We start from the raw sequence: 18,436 nt of genomic DNA, 5'->3' as shown, positions 1-18,436 counted from the left end.
TCAGTTTCTTTTTATAAAAAGCAGATTTTTGAACTGTTTAAAGTGGGTAATGCATGCAGTGTAAAGCGAGGAATGGAAGCTTCTTAAACATTAACGATTCCAAAAGAAAAGATGTCCCGTACGCGTGTACCTTTTTTTAAAAAATATCTCATCATGATACTTGCATGTATACTCTGTGTTTCACCAGGAACCTCTGGTCATCACTAATGTACAGTATATATATAAATGTATATAATTAATTATATATACTACATGTCTATATCCAATAACCATAAACTTTGTTTGCTATGCTGTGGTTAAAAAAAGGAAGGGGGAAGGGCACTCGGAACTACTCGGATGTCTAGCGCACTCGACAATTTGTATGAAGCGTAGGGGAATCAGCCGAGGATTGCCGATTGGAGGGGGGGGGGCAAGATGCTGGATCCGCACCAGCTGAGACTATTCGGATAGTTTCTAGACTTTTCTAAATCAAGTTCTTATGGCGAGCCCAAACTACGTTCTGCTGTTTATTTAGGATATTTTCGTCGTGGAATCAAAGTATTTGAAACGGGAGGTAATAATTTGTTGACAATAATTTGCGTAATTTTTGTAAGCTCTAAAACCATAAAAACTGAAAGTCTTGGTATCGTTCGCATTTCCTCTATCCTTTGGGCTTCGTTTTACAACACAGACTTCTTCCTCTTTATCTTTAAATATCGATTATCATTATTTTGCTACTGACCTAATAATCGATATGAACTATTCATACAATTTCATACAGACAGTACGTTATTATAAAAAATACTGAAAATGGAAAACACTTTTTGCAGATCCCACTGATCCCATTCAGTGTTACAGGATTGAATGCTGGTCAACTCGGCACCTGGTAAATCCGGAACTTGGTGAATTTGGCACCGAGAATAGTGAATCCGGCATCTGGTATACTCAGCATCAATTGTACTTGGCACCTGGTGAATTCGGCATCTAGTTAACTCGGCACTTGTATATTATTCATCTATCTCTATGTTTCTAGACACGCATTTTTGAAAAATCTGATATATTTATTATTTTTACACACTGTTTGATTTGTACTGTTATCATGGAACTGTATGTTTGTTAAGAAAGGTGAGGTTTACAAAGTAACTTATTACTTACAACCAGATTTATTTACAGATGCAAACTAATTCATTAGTTACTGGTTTAACTGTTATCCATTAATTGTAACAGTTGTTGTCTTCTCAAAGTCACAAGAACAACTGACACAGGGAAGTGGCCCATGTGTTGACAGGGTGTCTTCATTAACCTCCTACTAATTAGTACCTCACCCCTTCTATGTGTACGGGGAATACACCGTTTAATAGCACCTGGTAGCCCCTTACATGTATACTAGGAATACACCGCTAACATCTTACTGTTTTAGCAATTAAACAAGGTACACACTGAATAACACATGATTAAGTACCTTTGATGTTGAGTATTAATTATTTAAAAAATGTTTATTATAAATGCATTGCAGATAATATAAGTAATGAATTGATGTGTTTAAAAATCAACCTTATTTCTTCCTTAATTTTATTGTTAATTATTATAATAAACATAAATACTTTTTGTAGTTAGTTGTTTTTAACTGTTTTTATTCACGCATAGTGATAAGTGAAATTTGTTATTTAATTGTCATAACAGGGACGTGTATAAGTTCCTGGTCATAAGCACATAATGATTATGTGTTCTTTAGTAATGATAAAAAATACATTATCAAGGTGCCGAATTCACCAGATTCATAATGCTGAATTCACCAGGTGCCGAGTTCACTATTTATGCAGGTGCCGAATTCACCAGATGACGAGTTGACTTGTTACCTTAGGATTGTGAGTTCCTCTGGTGTGCTATTTTCATGGTATGGCAGTCAGAAGGATACTGGAAAGAACTCTTATTCTTGCAGGATTGGTCAGCATCTTCAGAACCATGGCCTGGCGCTCCAGTGGCAAAAGTCATGTGGATCTGATAGACAACCTTGCCAGTAAGTTGCTTATTGTAAAATGCTGTACAGGGCTGCATTCAAGATCATAGCAGCTTTAATTCCCAAGGTAAAATATTTAGGTCCTATGAACATACTGAACAAATTAATGTATGCTGTCATAGTTTTCAAGATCACTCTGGCTCATATAGAGCTACGTGTGTAGGCTAAGCTGTCACAGTCTTGTATGAATAAAATGCTGGTATGAGAAGAGGGATTCTTGCAAAGTACAGGGTGTCCCAGAATATCTGATACCATTTGAAATGCTTATATATTAAATAGTGTTTGGCCAAAACTTGTGAATTGTGAATAAAAGTTAAATAGTTTGATTTTTTCTCAAAAAAAAATTTATGAGAAAAATGCATTTTTCATTGAATTATGATGTCACAAAAATGCGTCATATTTCCTTGATTGAATTGAATTTCATTCAAGATGAATCGAACATGAGAGCAGGCATCTTTCATTTTAAAACTGTATTTTTGTAAACACAGACCCCAGATTTAGTTGTATTATATATGAAATGAGAATACCATGGGGAAACAACTCAACAAGCAACAGATTATTTAAAAAGTGACAAGATTAGAGAAAATGGAATCCGTACAGTGATTGTTGTGAGGAATATTACTCAACCAATTGACGTTAATTGTCATTGATAACATAGGGCGTCATTTTGACACACCATCTTTTTTGTTCTGTTTTTAAAAACAAAGCCCAGTTTCTCTAAAACTTATGAATGTTTGTGAAATTTGTTGAGTGAAAATTTACATCATATACAGTTATGAAAATGCTCTTGATATTTTGTTGAATAAATTTAATCAAAAGTTTTTTTTAAGTCTAAATGGTAGGGACACCCTGTATAAGTTATTGCCCCTTACACTGAAAATGTTAACTTGCGTTCAGAACAGGTACTTGGCAAGAAATGACCTTAGACCTGTACTAACCTTTTATCTAAATGCTCCGTTAGGCATTAAATACTTGGAGTTTTTTGTATTGCTGTTAATAGTAGCAAATTTTTTAACAGAAACTTGATTTCAGGAGATCAAATTTGGTAAAAATTAACTCATTTAGGAATTTAAAAAACTGTTGTTTGCTAATAAAATAAAAAGATATTGTAAAAATTTACAGCATGATTTGCAATAACTACTTGTAGATATTGAATGTAGACATTGATGTTTAAGATCTCAAAATTTGACTTTTATACATTTACAATGTCATACTTGTATAGAGCATTTGCTTCACCTGGCTCAATATATGTAAACTTTATGAAAACAGTTATACATACTGGATTAAAATATTCCACTGCATCATGCCTTTATACCTCCTATATTTACTTTTAGACTTGTAAAAACCTTTTCATTTTACTATATGTAATACATGTACTTGTTCTCTAATACATGCACAACATTTTTTTTTTGGTAGAAAATGATATTCTGAAGACACAGCGTGTTATAGATGCGATGAAGAAAGTTGACCGAGCAAATTTCTGCAAGTTCAATCCGTATAACGACTCGCCACAAACCATTGGTTACTCAGTGACCATTAGTGCACCACACATGGTAAGATGAAAAAGTAATCTTATACTATGCTTTGTGTACAAAACTATTTCATCTTTAGCTTTATTATTAGAGATTGTCTCTGCGTGTGTTAACAACTCATCCTCTTCTTTGCACTAGGAAATACATATTACAACCATTTTTGCTATAAATGCTATTTTCCATCGTAAATAAAAACTATGATGATTGCAATATGAATAATTGAATTAGCACCTCTTTTTCAGCACGCCCATGCCCTGGAACTTCTATCAGATCACTTGACAGAGGGAAAAAGAGCGTTAGATGTTGGATCAGGAAGTGGTTATCTTACAGCTTGCATGGCTCTCTTGGTAATTAGCTTGCATTGCAGATTAATGCAGTGTATTGTGAAGAGCTAAATATAGTCCAATTATGGTACTAATTTCTTGCAGTAATTAACAGCTGTACAGTAAGGCCTAAGGGAGGAGCAATTTTCATTCATTATAAATGTTATTTGTCATTCTTTATAAATAAATTATACAAACTGAAGATTGATGGAATGAATTGACTTCACTGTCAGGCTCCTATTGTAAATGATATGTTATCACTTGCGTATAGGCAGCTACACGCCTAACTGTAAGCACGTTTTGCGAGTTTTCATTGTGTCTGTGTTTTACTGTATACAACTGCTAAAGTTTACACATTTTTTTTTACACATTTCAGGTGGGACCTTCTGGAAAAGCTGTTGGCATAGATCATATTCCAGAGCTGGTGTCGGAGTCAGTAGAAAATATTAAAAAAGATAGTAATTTAGCGTCACTGTTAGAATCGGGGCAGATGAAACTTGTGAGTGGTGATGGGAGACAGGGCTTCCCTGAGGACAGTCCCTATGATGCCATACATGTGGGGGCAGCAGCTGCCACTCTACCCCAGGCAGTAAGTTCACACTGATCATCAGGGTACTGTGAAATCGTTATAGGTTTTGTTAGTGGTTCAAATTTTGTGGGTAGCCCCTACCTGTGAGTTAACGTTCCCAATTATTTCCATCTTTATTTATTGTAAATAGAAAGCAAGTCCACAAAATTACATCTCAACTATTGTTTAAAAAACCCACCACTAGTCTTGCATTATGGTAGACTTCCTGCCCTGACAGTAAGCGTATGCAAGATTGGTCATAGGTTTCCAACGATGCATCCAAAAGATTGAAAGAACCTCTAAAATATTATATTGAGAATCCAAGAAAGTTTGTTTCTTTGTAATTTTAATGATTTCACAGTACATATATAAAATCAGTTCCAAATCCTTCACATTTATACGTTATTTATTAATAAATATTTTATATTTATAGAGAAGTGGTTTGGATGGTCTCATGATTAATTTGAGTTGTATAGTGGCTCAATCTAATTAAGTTTTCATTTTAGTTTTCTAAAAGGCATGTATAGCATTGTAGAGAATTTAGATATTAAAAGTTTAATAATTGCAAGAAGTTTTATACTGACAGTGACTGTTAAAGCTGAAGTGGAGAATTGACCAGGTCTTTACTGTTTTTCAGCTTCTGGATCAGCTAGCCCCAGGGGGAAGGTTGATAATTCCAGTTGGACCCCAAGGAGAAAGTCAGATGTTACAACAGTATGATAAAGGAATGGACAACACAATCACCAGGAAAAACCTAATGGGCGTCATCTATGTGCCACTCACAAGCAAGGAGAAACAGGTTCCCAGGTGGAAATGAATTTTTTGCATGAGGGAGTAACCTTTCCTTTATAGGTGCCTATTGAATATGCACTTTATTTCTCTGCACATCAATTATGTAACCAATGTCAATTATCCTTTATCTATCATTCCTGAAAAGTCATAATTGTAGAATAATTTGCACTTATGGTGATTGGGTTTTCATGGTTTGCAAATATAAATGCTGTTTCTTCATTAACTTTGGCGGGTTTTTATTTTAGGGTTAGGAATATCTGTACATATATCTGCAAAATATACAAACAATTAGCCCCCACAAGTTTGTGTACCTCTCTTTCTGTTAAAAGATTCCAATAATTGATTTGATATATTCTTAATATATTAGTACTCAAAGATATACATTTTGAAATCATTGAAGTTTTATGAATATCTTTGTAAGCAATGAGAAGATGCCAATGCTTTTGTAGCTAAAGGAGTTGATGAGCCCTCACATACTAAGTATATTACTAATAAAGCATATTCGCCCTCAATAACATCATTAAAACATATTCATTTCTTCTTTTCAGCAAAGGAAAAGTTGATTCCCATGAAGATTTATGACCTGATCTGTTTCAGAATAAAAAAAAAACCCTACCGGTATACTGAGGTATGATGCAATGTTAAATGCTTCCTTCCCACAAGTGACATGTTTTAATTTCTTATGAAAGTTGAACTATTCAATGGTCAAATTGTCAATAAAGACATGTTTTGTTTGCATTTTTTCATATGTTTTATTGAACTACCTGTATATTTGTTTAACCAAGCCATAATTTATTCATATCTATGTAAGGTAACAAATACTGGTAAACATGGTAAATATCTCAGTTACTTTGAGGTTAATACTAGTATATACTATTTTTATACTATATATTGTTCTTCTATCAACTAAAACTTTAAAAGAATTATCTTAAGCCAAAGCAAAACAACATTTTAAACCTGTATTTGTTCAACACTCGTTATCATGGACTTTTTTCAAGTTCGTTTGAATTTTGCACATACCCAGTGGCTTGTTATTTAATTCCTTGTTATAAAATCTAAACCACTGTATGTTGTACAGAGCATGCTTAGGAGTGATTTAGCTTAAATCTTGTTAATTACAATAAAAGCTATGAATATGTTAATGCGTGTTTATTGTTTATGTGTGGTAAAATGTGAAACAAAATTCTAATCAAGTTGTCAAGACTCCTATGTGATGCCAGTATACAACTTCAGGCAACTAATTAGTGTTGCACTAGGTGGTTAAATAAGCTTTGTAAATTTGTTGGATCCACAGTAAGATAATTTTTATACCATTAAAAAAAACCATGTACAAATCTTTTTTTTTAATTAAAGAATTATAAAATTTTGCTCGAAGTATTTACATAAGTAAAGGTTACAACTCAATCTGACCCAGTGCTTATTTTTGTTTTTAAAGAGCTGAATAAAAAATGAAAGTCTTTTTAGTTTTACAATTTCGTGACACATTGTGTTACCACGATGAGATTCTGTGATACACTGAAATATGGGAGCAAGGAGGTGATGATATTTTGAGTTTTTTAGATATCAATTTTATGCTTACACTGATTAAACATATCAATAGACAAGGTATTAATTGAGGACTGAATATATACGGGTCTAGCCATTCTGCTATAGAGGTTTTTCCGCCATTTCTAATTGAATTAATCTCCATTGTGTCTGTGACCAAACTTATCTATGACTGATGAAACGCTGGAATGCTTTGCTTAATTTCTATGTATAGAGTGTCTATATTTCATAAGAAGAGTGTTTTAGAAATCCAGATCTTTTAATAAGTACAAATAACAATACATGCTAACAATAGAGAAAAAAAAATGACAGAAACATTACAAAATACAGATCCTTAAATTCCACAACCAAAGACCCTGTTGTAAATTAGAGGTAACATTTTGAGGGAGTGCTAAATGATAAATACAGTTGAACTTCAAAATCTTGAACACTAATATCTCAAATACAATGGATATGTCGAAGTGATTTGTAAGTCCCAATTACCAATTACTAATTTTTTAAGTATTTTACCCTCGATATCTCGAATACTCGGATATCTCAAAGTTTTTAAACAATCCCATCTAGTTCGAGACAACGAAGTTTGACTGTATTAATGTTCATTTATTTACAAGATAAGAACAAGTAGGTAATTGGAATGTTCGTAGAATTACATGTACCGGTACTAGTACTGTCTTATTACAATTTCATTTTACAGTGCATTACAAATAAAACTCCCTCACTTCAGATGAGTGGTTTGAAAATTAAATAAAAGACATTGACTTTTATAATGATACAAATGTAATTGAATGCACTCAAAAAGTAAATAGACTGGAATGTCTCTCTGTAAAAAAAACACAACCAAGAACGAGAAGATCACTATACCAATCAACAGTATTGCAGTTAGTGTTTAACAATTTAAAATCTCAATCAGATATCTAATCTTTTTATTGCACAAAAAAGCTAATCGTTTTATCCCATGAGACTTAAATAGGTATATGTATATAAATTTCTTATAGAAATTGATATTGTTATCTCCCCTGTAAATGTTATAGCTACTCTCCTTGAAATAAAAAAAAATTCTAATAAAAAAATGAGGCAGGCTGTTTTGATTCACCACAATACAGTACACATTGTACTTACAGTGTGTAACTCTAGACAATACAGTACACATTGTACTTACAGTGTGTAACTCTAGACAATACAGTACACATTGTACTTACAGTGTGTAACTCTAGACAATACAGTACACATTGTACTTACAGTGTGTAACTCTAGATAAATAGTCTCTTAAATAAAATTTTGAAACAACAAACAATTTTAAGGAATGGAATGTAAATGTAACAGAATGTGACGAAACTTCTAAGTACATAACCTACACACTTAGAATAATAGGATTTTTATCCACTTGCGTAGATACAACCTTATGTTATCACATTTTTTTTGTCTGCACAAAATAAAAAAAATACAAAGGAAAAAATTAAGATATATATACTACGGTAGATACTTTTACAATAAATGTCAGCACAAGAACATCAAAGTAAGAAAACCAGGGCAAACTTATGGATTTCTGTTCAAATCACAGGAAGAAAAATTTAATCAATACAAGTAATGCACAGTAAAGTACAAACTTATAATACATAATATATAAGCCAAGACTCACTGCACTGGTACAAAACAATTGCATCACAATATTGCTTAAAATTTTTAGTGGATTTCTCAGATTTATAATAATATTTGTAGAAAAGTATCAAACAATTTGGCTTGTTCATTTGTCATAACAAAAATGCACATAAAATGTAGTTATACGTACAACCTGGAGTATCAGAGATTCAGAATTACATTATCAAACCTATTCTTTTGGTGGGAATAGTATTGAGCTTGTGGAATTTATGCCTTACATGCATGTGCAGAATACAAATATCATATGTGTAAAATTAATTTCTTACATGTAAGTAAAAAATGCAAATTCCACTTTATCTTTTTATTAAAAATGAAAAAAACCTGAAGTAAGTGTCCCCTATTGTCAAGGTAACAAAACCAGAGACACTTTTCAATAAGGGAAAATTTAACTGGTTTAGTGTTTACTTGTTGATCTATTTTACTGGTAAACATGATTGAACATCCATGACTAAAAGGATGGACAAGGAATGAAATTAGGCCAGATATAGTTTTATGCTTTCTAACCATATCAAATTTTATCAGTAACCCACCCCAGTTTAAAATGCAGTAAACACACCCTTACACAGCACTAGATTAGAGTGCTCAGTACACTTTCTCCTACAGATACATCCCATTTATCAGGTAATCTGCTTCATTAGAATGCAGGGCCCGTCCTTTACGGATACGCCTCTTAACGTTCCGCAACCGACAACCCACAAAAAACAAGAGTATAACAGTGATACCGAGCCCGAGGCCCAGGGCCACTATGGGGCCCTGATGGCTGTCCGTGGGGCTCTCCACCACCACATGACTCTCCACCACCTCCCCTCCCAATCCGCTGCTGTCCGGAACGTTTTGGGCGGTGGAGTTTTTGCTGGGGGTCAGTGTTTTGTCTGTCTTTGGACTAGGCTGTGCTGGCTTATTGTCTGCGGTTTGTAGATCAGGGTCTTTCTCCTTGATGCTTGTCTTCTGGTCTGGATCTTTGTCTTTATTAGCGCTACTGTCGGGTGCCAGGGTTGTTTTTGCCGGCGTTGTTGGTCTAGGTCTTGGTGAAGGTCTTTGTGTGGGCTTTGGAGTAGTATCTGTAAAACACATATATCAACAGTACAAAACTATGCTGAATTTATCAATTTGAAGAAAAAAAATCCAAGCAATTAATTTTATCAGGAGAATCATACCATATGGAACATTCTTTCCTTCCTCATCCACCATAGAGTCTTTGTAATCTAGAGTAGACAAAAACAGTTATTAGAATCTCACAACATAACATTGAAAATTTAGATTTCATATTTAAAATAAATTTTTAAAATACCATATAGATATGCAAATTTCAACATTTTTTTGCTTAATAATTTCATACGGCTAAAATAAAAATTCAAGAAGACATACATACAGCTACACACTACAACAAAATTTATTTCACTACAATGTGCAACATTGATGACACTTTAATAGTGAAAAATATAAAACTTTAAAAAACAAAATATACTCATAATTTAAAAATGCAGAGAAAAGGGAGAAAACCATAGTCTATACAAAAAAAGTACATTCATAACCTTAAAAAAAAAGATTACACTGCAATATAAGGAAGAAAAAAAAATCCACATCAACAAAACCTGTGTGTTCACACACAGTTGTCCACAACAACTTGACAACAGCTAGACAACACTGGGTACCTGTATCCTCTTGGTTGTTGGAAGAAGGGTACTTCTTGTTAGGATTATCGTCATAGTTATAATAGTCGTAATTCCAGTAGGAGTAGGGACTGTCGTAGAATGGGTAGCGAGATCCGTCGTACCTATGTAACGGCCTTCTGTGGCTCGATGTCTTGCGCTGGTCTCCCAGGGGATTCTTGTTGAGATAATTGTCATAGCCTGTGTTCTGCTGTACCTCCTTCTGCTTCTGTTTGTGAAGCTTACTTGATTTATCTGCCATTTGATTTCGATCCTTGATCCCTTGTTTCCTGTGGTAGGCACCACTTATTCTACCCTTGGACCTTCCCCTGCTTCTTCCCTGGCTTTGAATTCCACTTGCCATGCTATTCTGTTGTTTGTGATTAGTACCTGTCTGTCCATTACCCCTATTGGTACTCTCTGTCCATCCTTGCAGTTCATTTAATTTCCCTGACTGTCCACCATCTTGATTTATGGGACCTTTCCTTCCTTGAGATTCAGCACTATCTGTATTCCCCTGAACATGAGAATCTTCATTTATTCTGCCTTTTCCAGCATCCTCTGCATTTTTCTGCATATTTGTCTCACTGCCAAGGTTGGGATTGCCCATGTTAGATTCTGTATGTTGTTTCCAAGTCCTCTCAGGAGCAGCATCGCGGTGTGGCACAGGCACCTCCTGATTTCCAGTTTCTGGTTGCAAGTTCTTATCAGAATGTGGAGAACTCATGGAATCTGAAGATGTTTGTTGTTCTGATTCATTTGGTTCTAGTTTGTTATTTTTTTGATCCATTTTATCATGTGCTGAGTTTGGAGTCTTCTCCCATTCATTTTGACTGTCTGGGGCCAGATCCTGTGTTTTATCATCAATTTTCCAGCTTGGAACATCATTCCGGAAATGATTCTTTGAATTTTTGATAGAACTGCTCTTCCATCCAGTCTGGTCTGGTTGGGTCCAATCTGTTTGTTGATTTTGACTTTTCCACTTGTTAGAGCTACCTTTAGTGGAAACTGACTGCAGGGTGGAATGAACTGTTGTTGGCATACTAGTCGATTTCAATATATGATCTTGGCCTGAAGCTACTTGTTTACTCAAAACTGGTGCTCCGTCTCTTCCTTGCGGAACAGGTGCAACTTTCCTGTTAAAGTATCTCTCTCCAGAATAAGGTTTGGAACCTTTTGGATTCCCTGTTCCTAAATCAGCCTGGGAACTAGGAGCATGACTTTTACTTCCAGTGGCTGACTTGCCATAATAGTCTTGCACTGGATTTATGTATCCATTGTTTGTACCTATTAGTCTACCATTGCTATCATAGGAATTGTAAAACCTTGGATCATATGGATATTGAACTCCACCAGGCTGGAACCTTCCATAGTTTTGAGGAACATTTTGTGTTCCATACAAGGGGTTGTATCCAGATGGCCAGTAGTATGCATTTCCATTGTACATACTCGTATCTGATCCTACCGGTAACCTGTTCACATTACTAGGGAAGTATTGGGGTAGGACCTGGTCATTCACACCTTGTCTGCTGAGGATCTGCTGAACAGCTTTCAATGTTGTAGGTTTGGCTGTAGTCGTAGTCGTTGTTGTGGTTGTGGTTGTTGTCATTGCTAATTATTGTTATTAATAACATTTTATCATGACATTAGTAAAGAAATATACAGTACATCAGTAAATATATTTTGAACAAAGCTGATCAATTTCGATTAAAAAATCTCATTAATTCAAACAACAATGAATCTGTTGAGTTGATTACAGTCCCCCATCATCTCAGTATTCTAAGTATTTTACTGATTAAAATGTGTAAAAAGCTAAAAAGTGATAAAAATTTTGAAAATTTTAATGCTTCTTTTTTAATGCATTGCAGCAACCTGAAAAATTAACAAACTCTTGTGACTCTTTTTTCTGTTCTTCAACTCACCAGACAAATAGGACATTGAAATATTTCTGTAGACATATCTTTGTGTTGCATTTTGATTATACATACCTGAGGGAGGAGGGGCACATGTCTCCTCATCGGAACCATCCGCACACTGTGGCTGTCCGTCACATACATGGTCTTTAGAGATGCATTCTGGGACATTGAACCCTTGGCCTTTGTTTTCACACTCAAATGCAGAATCGGGACAGTCAACTCCTACAAGGCAACATAAATTGTTGTAATAGTTAACATACATCCTTACTCATTCCTTGGTATTGAAATTTTCAAATTATAGCAAAAATCACAAATTTCAGTATGATAGGTATTGTAGACTTACTGCATATTCCATATTTAGCATGATATCCGTAAGAACACTTGCAAATGCCATCTCTGCATTCAGCATTTCTATCGCTACATTCCTCATTCCAGTCAATGTCACATCTCCCATACAAAGGAACTGTAAAATCAGTTGAGACTAAGATGCAAAGGTGGTATTTTATTCATTATTTATCAAAGATGAAAAGTTACCGTACCTATAAAACCAGAAACTGAGTCACAGATATACTATTGTTTTAAGTTGATGAATTGACCATGTAAGATTTAATTTATTGTATGGTACCTTTTTAATTTCCCTTCTCAATAAATTTAACTGGTATATGAAATTTGTAAAAAAAATGTTTCAAATTTTTGGATATGGCTATTTCTATTCAGCAGTAAGATACCAGACTTTTTACCACCTCCCAGAAAAATTTAAGGAAATTTTTAAAAGAGATTTTTAACTGATGCAAATTATTCATTTGTCTCCAAATCTATGATGTTTATTATCTGAGTTGAAAAGAAAGATGTCCAAATTAATATAAATTCTACTTTTACACTTTATAAAAACCAATTTAATACCATTTTTTCTAGGAGCATTGGTAGTTGGCTTGGGAGTCTCTTTTGAATTGAGACCCTCCAATTCATTTTCATGTTGTTGTTGATGTCCTGTTGAAGATGAACTGGGTGCCGCGTGGTTAGGGAAAAACATTGAAGTGTAATTGGCATGTTCTGCAAACAGACATTTACTTGGTGTTCCACAGTTAAAAAGGTAACAGTTGTGCTCAGCCTACAAAATAAAAATAGAAATATACATAGCAAAGCCTTTTCTAAATACAGTTATTAGAACATGAACAGCTTAAATTTCAATTGATCAAAAATATTGGTATGCTTGTCTTTCTGTTTAAAGGACTATGTGCGGAATGGTCAAATTTCTGCCCCCGATTTCAACCAATTTTTAAATTATATCATATAAAAATCCAAATTTTCACAAATCATTGTATGGAGGATGCCTATAACTTTAATATTGATTTTAGTCATCATTGCTCATTCGCTTTTTATCTATGACGTCACCTAAATGACCTAATTCCCGCAAATTTGCAAACAAATGAAGATATTCTCATTTTTGCTCTATATTTTGCATTCGGAAGTATAGAGCGCAGGTCTGCTCAAGTGCGATTTTAACATATGTTTTTCTTCAGATAGTTATACACATTATACTAAAAAATGGTACTTGAGCAAGCCTGCGCTCGATGTTTTCCAGTCGAAAAACCAACGGAAAACACCCATATTTTGCTACAAAACATCAATTTATCAAAATAATGCAATCTTCATGACGTCATTTCTACATTATGACGTCACTGTGGTGATAACCTTTTACACCTTTATTTTCAATATGATTTTAACTATCTTTCACCTTATTTTTAAAGCTCTTTCTAAAACTTTGATTTTGGGGGCAAAAAATGCATTAAACCGCACATAGTCCTTTACAGAGATTTAGCTCAGTTTCTACAAAAAGCACTAACGTAAAACATTTCTAAAGAATAACTGACTCCTTGATCCAGTTAAAAAATATCAGCTTGAATCAAATTCATGTATTTCATTAAAAAAATGATAAATACATCCAAACTTCGTTATCTCAAACTAGATAGGACTGTTTAAAAACTTAGAGATATCTGAGCATTCGATATATTGAGTGTAAATTAGTTAAAAAAATAAATGTTTGGAACTTACAAATCACTCTGACATATATATTGCATTCGAGATATCAAAGTTCAACTGTAAGTATAATTTTTACGAAAAATCTTTTCTATTTGCAAAAAGAATTGTATAGATTTGGAGATTTCATGCAAAAATTACTAAGCCCAAAGTGCTAAAGGTAATTAGATTGCATCCAGAAAAAGATTCAATGAGAGTCTAAAGATTTTTTTTTTTAGTAAATGCATACCAGTACTTAAATTTTCACAATAATACATTCAACAAACAAGTAATCTGAGATTCCTTCATTAGTCTCTTCATATAGCAAATTAGGCATATGCCAGAGTCTGAGAAGCAATTCTGGTGTCACTCATTCATCAATCTAAATCTAAACATTTTTTTTTTTGTAATTGGCCAGCAAGAAGCTGGAATTTCTTTCTTAAAACATTGACAAGCTGATTGTCATTTTATATGATTTTGTTGTCATCACTGATACTGCTCTATGTATTTATGAAAAGCATTAAACAAATATGATGATGATGGACAAATGAAACAAAACAAAGAACAGATGAACAAATATTTAAACTTATGCAGTTCTACATGTATCAGGTCCAGTAAAATTACTATATTTAGCTACATAGCTTGACTTACCCACATAGCTTTATTTACCTACCTGAAGTAGATAAATTTAGCTACCTTTATGCAATTCTGCTTTTTATGTAAAACAGACAAAAAGTTGCAAGGAACTGTCAGCATATACTAGTACTTTGTAGGTTTAAAAAAGCAACCCAGAGCAGAAAAAAATAAAAACAATGCTGCTTTTGAGCAGTTTTAAGCAAAACATGCATTTCTATTGTTAGAGTAACTGTATGACACCATGTGTGTGATGAGGCATGGATAAGTGTGATACATTGTGCTGAATTATGACTAATCAATTATCATGTTAACAAGAAATGTTCTTTTTTGTTATTGAAGTAACTCTTTGGTAACACATAAACAGCTTTACATAGTCCCAAAATTTTTAGAAATTTGACTACTATTGTGCTGAAAGAGCAACATATCCAAGAGTAATTTTTATGATGAATTGTTTTCATATCAGTCAGAAGTTGAAATTTATTGCTGCACCTAAGTGTGACTTTTGTACAAATGCCCATTTAAGACAAAAGTATGATTAAGTAGGCAAATAAACCTACTTCAGGTAGGTAAATAAAGCTATGTAGGTAAATCAAGCTTTATAATCTAGTGATTGTACTGGAACTGTCTATAACCACCAAGTCCCTTTCGCACCTTATTTTCATACACGATTAAATTACACCCTTGTGTGTAACAGCAAGCATTAACACATTCTTCACGAGTTTTCTTGTTGAACGACTTAAGAAAAAAAGCACCATTGTTGATGGATGCTTTGGAACGGATTATCAAACTAGCGTTCGGTCTGTATTGACAAAGATTCCCCAATGTGTCTTCCATCAGGTCAGCTTGATGTTTATCAGACTGCACATTTTCCTCTGAATTGTCACCCTCAGAATGAGTGTTTATTGGGTCATATTGATCTTTTGGTTTCGACGGAGATTCATCAGGGACATCGGAGACCTTCGACTTCACTTCATTTTTGGAATCTAGACGTTTTTCCACAAACTGCCAAAACCTAGGATCTTGAAAATATTGTTCTAATCCACTCAATTTCTCTTTGGTGTTCACAAGAACTATTAAAGTCACGAAATAGAAGAGTATTTTCATTGTTTACGTTAACGCATTGACAAGTATTACCGAAACGGAAGTCCCCCTTCTCATGACACGCAAGCGCAATTTTTTGACAAACCGAAAAGAAAGTAGTCCCTCACTCAACCGACCCCCCTTCTCCGATTTGTCGGAGATGTATATGCCATTACATATCATGCTTTTTAATTAATTAGGAATTTTTAGAGGTGTAAAATCACCTTCTTAGTGTGTATTTCATATAAGTAACACCTTTCTTAAAAAGGATGCTCTAAATTAAATTGGTGTTTTTATTAAGTAAATAGTTCTACTTTCGAATATTCTTTGTAAGATGCAAATTTAAATTCATTTAATTTATATCAAATCTCATAAATGAATATATATATATATATATATATATATATATATATATATATATATATATATATATATATATATATATATATAAGAATTCATTTTATTCCGCAAACATTTCTAGAATATACATTTAACGATTAAGATTGTTTGAAAATTGCTCCAGTAGTAACTTTTATAATGATGCATTGTAGCACCCATTTTTTTTGGGGGGGGGGGGGGCATTTGCGGTCTAACGTTACAGCGTACTTTTCGCGAATAACGCAATACGGCTTCAAGCATGTCTGTAACAATTTTATTTACCCATATATGCATAAGAATATTAATTAAAGTGTATTACTTAATTAAAATAACTGCCAAGGGATGTGTTTAATGTCTAAAATGATTTTTCTAGGGTTTTTATTTTTACTGATGCATAATCAAAATATGAATACTTGAAAGTTGTTTAAGTTGAAAGCGAGATACAGTGCTTGGAATTTCATTTTTATGTGCATGTAACGAGTATGAATTTTTAAACTGTATTTGTATTTATTAAATCAACATTTATAATTTTTTAAAATCAGCGCTTCAATTTCGAGCAATGTATCATTTTTATAAACATACATATTTTTCTTTCCAAATTTAATTGCACAAGAAAAAGATGATTCCCTTTTAAACTTATCATAGTATGGAATTCCATATACGACAGCCAAATGTCAGCTGTCAACTGCTGACTGCTTACTGCTATCTGCTTGCTGCCAGCTGCTTTCAGGCTGACGAAATGTTTTTGTGCATGTGCTAAAAATGTTATCTGACGGGAATAAGCACTGATTTAGTCATTTGACGCCTTGGCTTAAAATCTGTTTACAAATATCAATGCAGAATACATATTTAACATTAAAAGTTTATTTATTAAGCATATAATAGTCAATTTAAAAAAAATAAAAAATTGTTCTAAAATGATATTTGTAAAATTGCATTTCAGAACCAAGTAGTCATCTTCTTTCTGTTCAGCCTGTCAAGGATGGAGAAATTAAATTCACCTTGATAGATTGTACAGAAAGAGGTTAATTGTACTACCAAGTATATCAGGGGGCGCATGTAAAGTGCAAAACGAAATCGAAACGAAACGAAATCGAACGAAACCAAACGAAACCAATCGAAACGAAACGAAACCAAAAATCGAAACGAAACGAAACGGAATTTAAACAAAACTAACATCAATTTTGACTACATAAGTGAAAATAAATTCATTGAAATAAATTTTTGACCCATAAAATGCAACTACCTGTATGTTTATTGTATGTTTGCCGCTGTAAACTTATCAGCGACACCACATAGCAAAGTATATACGCAAATTTGGGAGAGAGAGAAAGAAAGAGAGAGATAGAGATATGATGATGATGGTGATGATACTGAAGGGGGCATTCTAACAACAATTTTCTTTCTATCGATTTGAAATATTGTAAAAATGAAACGATTTAATACAATGTGATTTAGAGCATACTGGTTGGTTACCAGTTTCTAACATATAATAAGAATTGTTTTGATATGTATAGCATGAATTTGGACTTCGTAATTTGACAAAATTAACGTGCAATAGTCTGCTCTAAATCACATTGTATTCGATCGTTTCATTTTTACAATATTTCAAATCGATAGAAAGAAAATTGATGTTAGAATGCCCCCTTCTATATCATCATCATCATCATCATCATCATATCTCTCTCTCTCTCTCTCTCTCTCTCTCTCTCTCTCTCTCTCTCTCTCTCTCTCTCTCTCTCTCTAAATGTCTGAATATCATTTAATGAAACAAATTAGAAATATTAAAAGGTATAGGAATGTAAATCACTTATTTACATAATTATATAGTTTTTGCAAATTTCGGATAATCGGCTTTAAAAATTACAGCGGCAAACATACAGGAAACATACAGGTAGATATATTTTATGGTTCAAAAATTTATTTCAATGAATTTATTTTCACTTATGTAGTCAAAATTGATGTTAGTTTTGTTTAAATTCCGTTTCGTTTCGATTTTTGGTTTCGTTTCGTTTGGTTTCGATTGGTTTCGTTTGGTTTCGTTCGATTTTGTTTCGTTTCGTTTCGATTTCGTTTCGCGCTTTACAGGCGCCCGTATATCAGGCACGTAGCATCGTTTTGAAAGTAGGGGGAGGGGGTCAAACAATTTACTTGTTAATTTCCTCCCTTTTTATTTCCATAGTACATGCTCCCAAGAAAGGGGACAACTATATCTTAATATACTTTTTATAAGTGAATTAAAAAAAATGTAACCCCCCCCCCCCCGATGCTACGTGCCTGTATATACTAGCCAGGACTCTCTTTGTCGTGCGGCATATCTGCATTTTCAAAAGCAAA

General features: G+C 33.6%; 2 protein-coding genes across 7 annotated transcripts; one reads left to right on the top strand and one right to left on the bottom strand.

Annotated features, from left to right (window-relative positions):
* The first annotated feature begins 410 nt into the window (after nt 1-410).
* On the top strand, nt 411-6,356 carry LOC128177471 (protein-L-isoaspartate(D-aspartate) O-methyltransferase-like). 6 transcript variants are annotated; one of them, XM_052844182.1, is made up of 8 exons: nt 411-553; nt 810-865; nt 1,922-1,999; nt 3,416-3,552; nt 3,774-3,878; nt 4,231-4,443; nt 5,060-5,229; nt 5,763-6,356. In XM_052844182.1, the coding sequence occupies exons 2-8, from the start codon at nt 844-846 to the stop codon at nt 5,794-5,796; spliced, it is 759 nt and encodes a 252-aa protein (XP_052700142.1). In that variant the 5' UTR covers nt 411-553; nt 810-843; the 3' UTR covers nt 5,797-6,356. The 6 variants fall into 6 exon arrangements, with proteins under 6 accessions (XP_052700142.1, XP_052700145.1, XP_052700144.1 ...); XM_052844184.1 differs by having other exon boundaries at nt 445-553; nt 810-918; XM_052844181.1 differs by having other exon boundaries at nt 445-553; nt 810-918; nt 1,844-1,999.
* A 643-nt stretch (nt 6,357-6,999) lies between these two features.
* On the bottom strand, nt 7,000-15,816 carry LOC128177468 (uncharacterized). The gene is made up of 7 exons (XM_052844177.1): nt 15,293-15,816; nt 12,890-13,097; nt 12,330-12,449; nt 12,059-12,208; nt 10,074-11,681; nt 9,576-9,623; nt 7,000-9,479 (listed from the first exon to the last, which is right to left on the bottom strand). Exons 1-7 carry the CDS (start codon nt 15,743-15,745, stop codon nt 9,016-9,018), a joined length of 3,051 nt encoding a protein of 1,016 aa, XP_052700137.1. The 5' UTR covers nt 15,746-15,816; the 3' UTR covers nt 7,000-9,015.
* Nucleotides 15,817-18,436: the final 2,620 nt, after the last annotated feature.

The sequence above is a fragment of the Crassostrea angulata genome, chromosome 3 (genome assembly GCF_025612915.1).
Source record: "Crassostrea angulata isolate pt1a10 chromosome 3, ASM2561291v2, whole genome shotgun sequence".
NCBI classification, from domain to species: Eukaryota; Metazoa; Mollusca; class Bivalvia; order Ostreida; family Ostreidae; genus Magallana; species Magallana angulata.
This window is presented reverse-complemented; position numbering and strand designations above follow the sequence as displayed.

Coding starts and splice junctions, on each gene's coding strand:
- LOC128177468 (XM_052844177.1), bottom strand. CDS start 15,745: ATGAAAATACTCTTCTATTTCGTGACTTTAATAGTTCTTGTGAACACC. Junction 12,450..12,889: donor CAATGCTCCTAGAAAAAATG/GTATTAAATTGG, acceptor CTGATTTTACAG/TTCCTTTGTATGGGAGATGT. Junction 11,682..12,058: donor ATGTGCCCCTCCTCCCTCAG/GTATGTATAATC, acceptor AACAATAATTAG/CAATGACAACAACCACAACC.
- LOC128177471 (XM_052844181.1), top strand. CDS start 1,879: ATGGCAGTCAGAAGGATACTGGAAAGAACTCTTATTCTTGCAGGATTG. Junction 2,000..3,415: donor TCTGATAGACAACCTTGCCA/GTAAGTTGCTTA, acceptor TTTTTTTGGTAG/AAAATGATATTCTGAAGACA. Junction 4,444..5,059: donor CTGCCACTCTACCCCAGGCA/GTAAGTTCACAC, acceptor ACTGTTTTTCAG/CTTCTGGATCAGCTAGCCCC.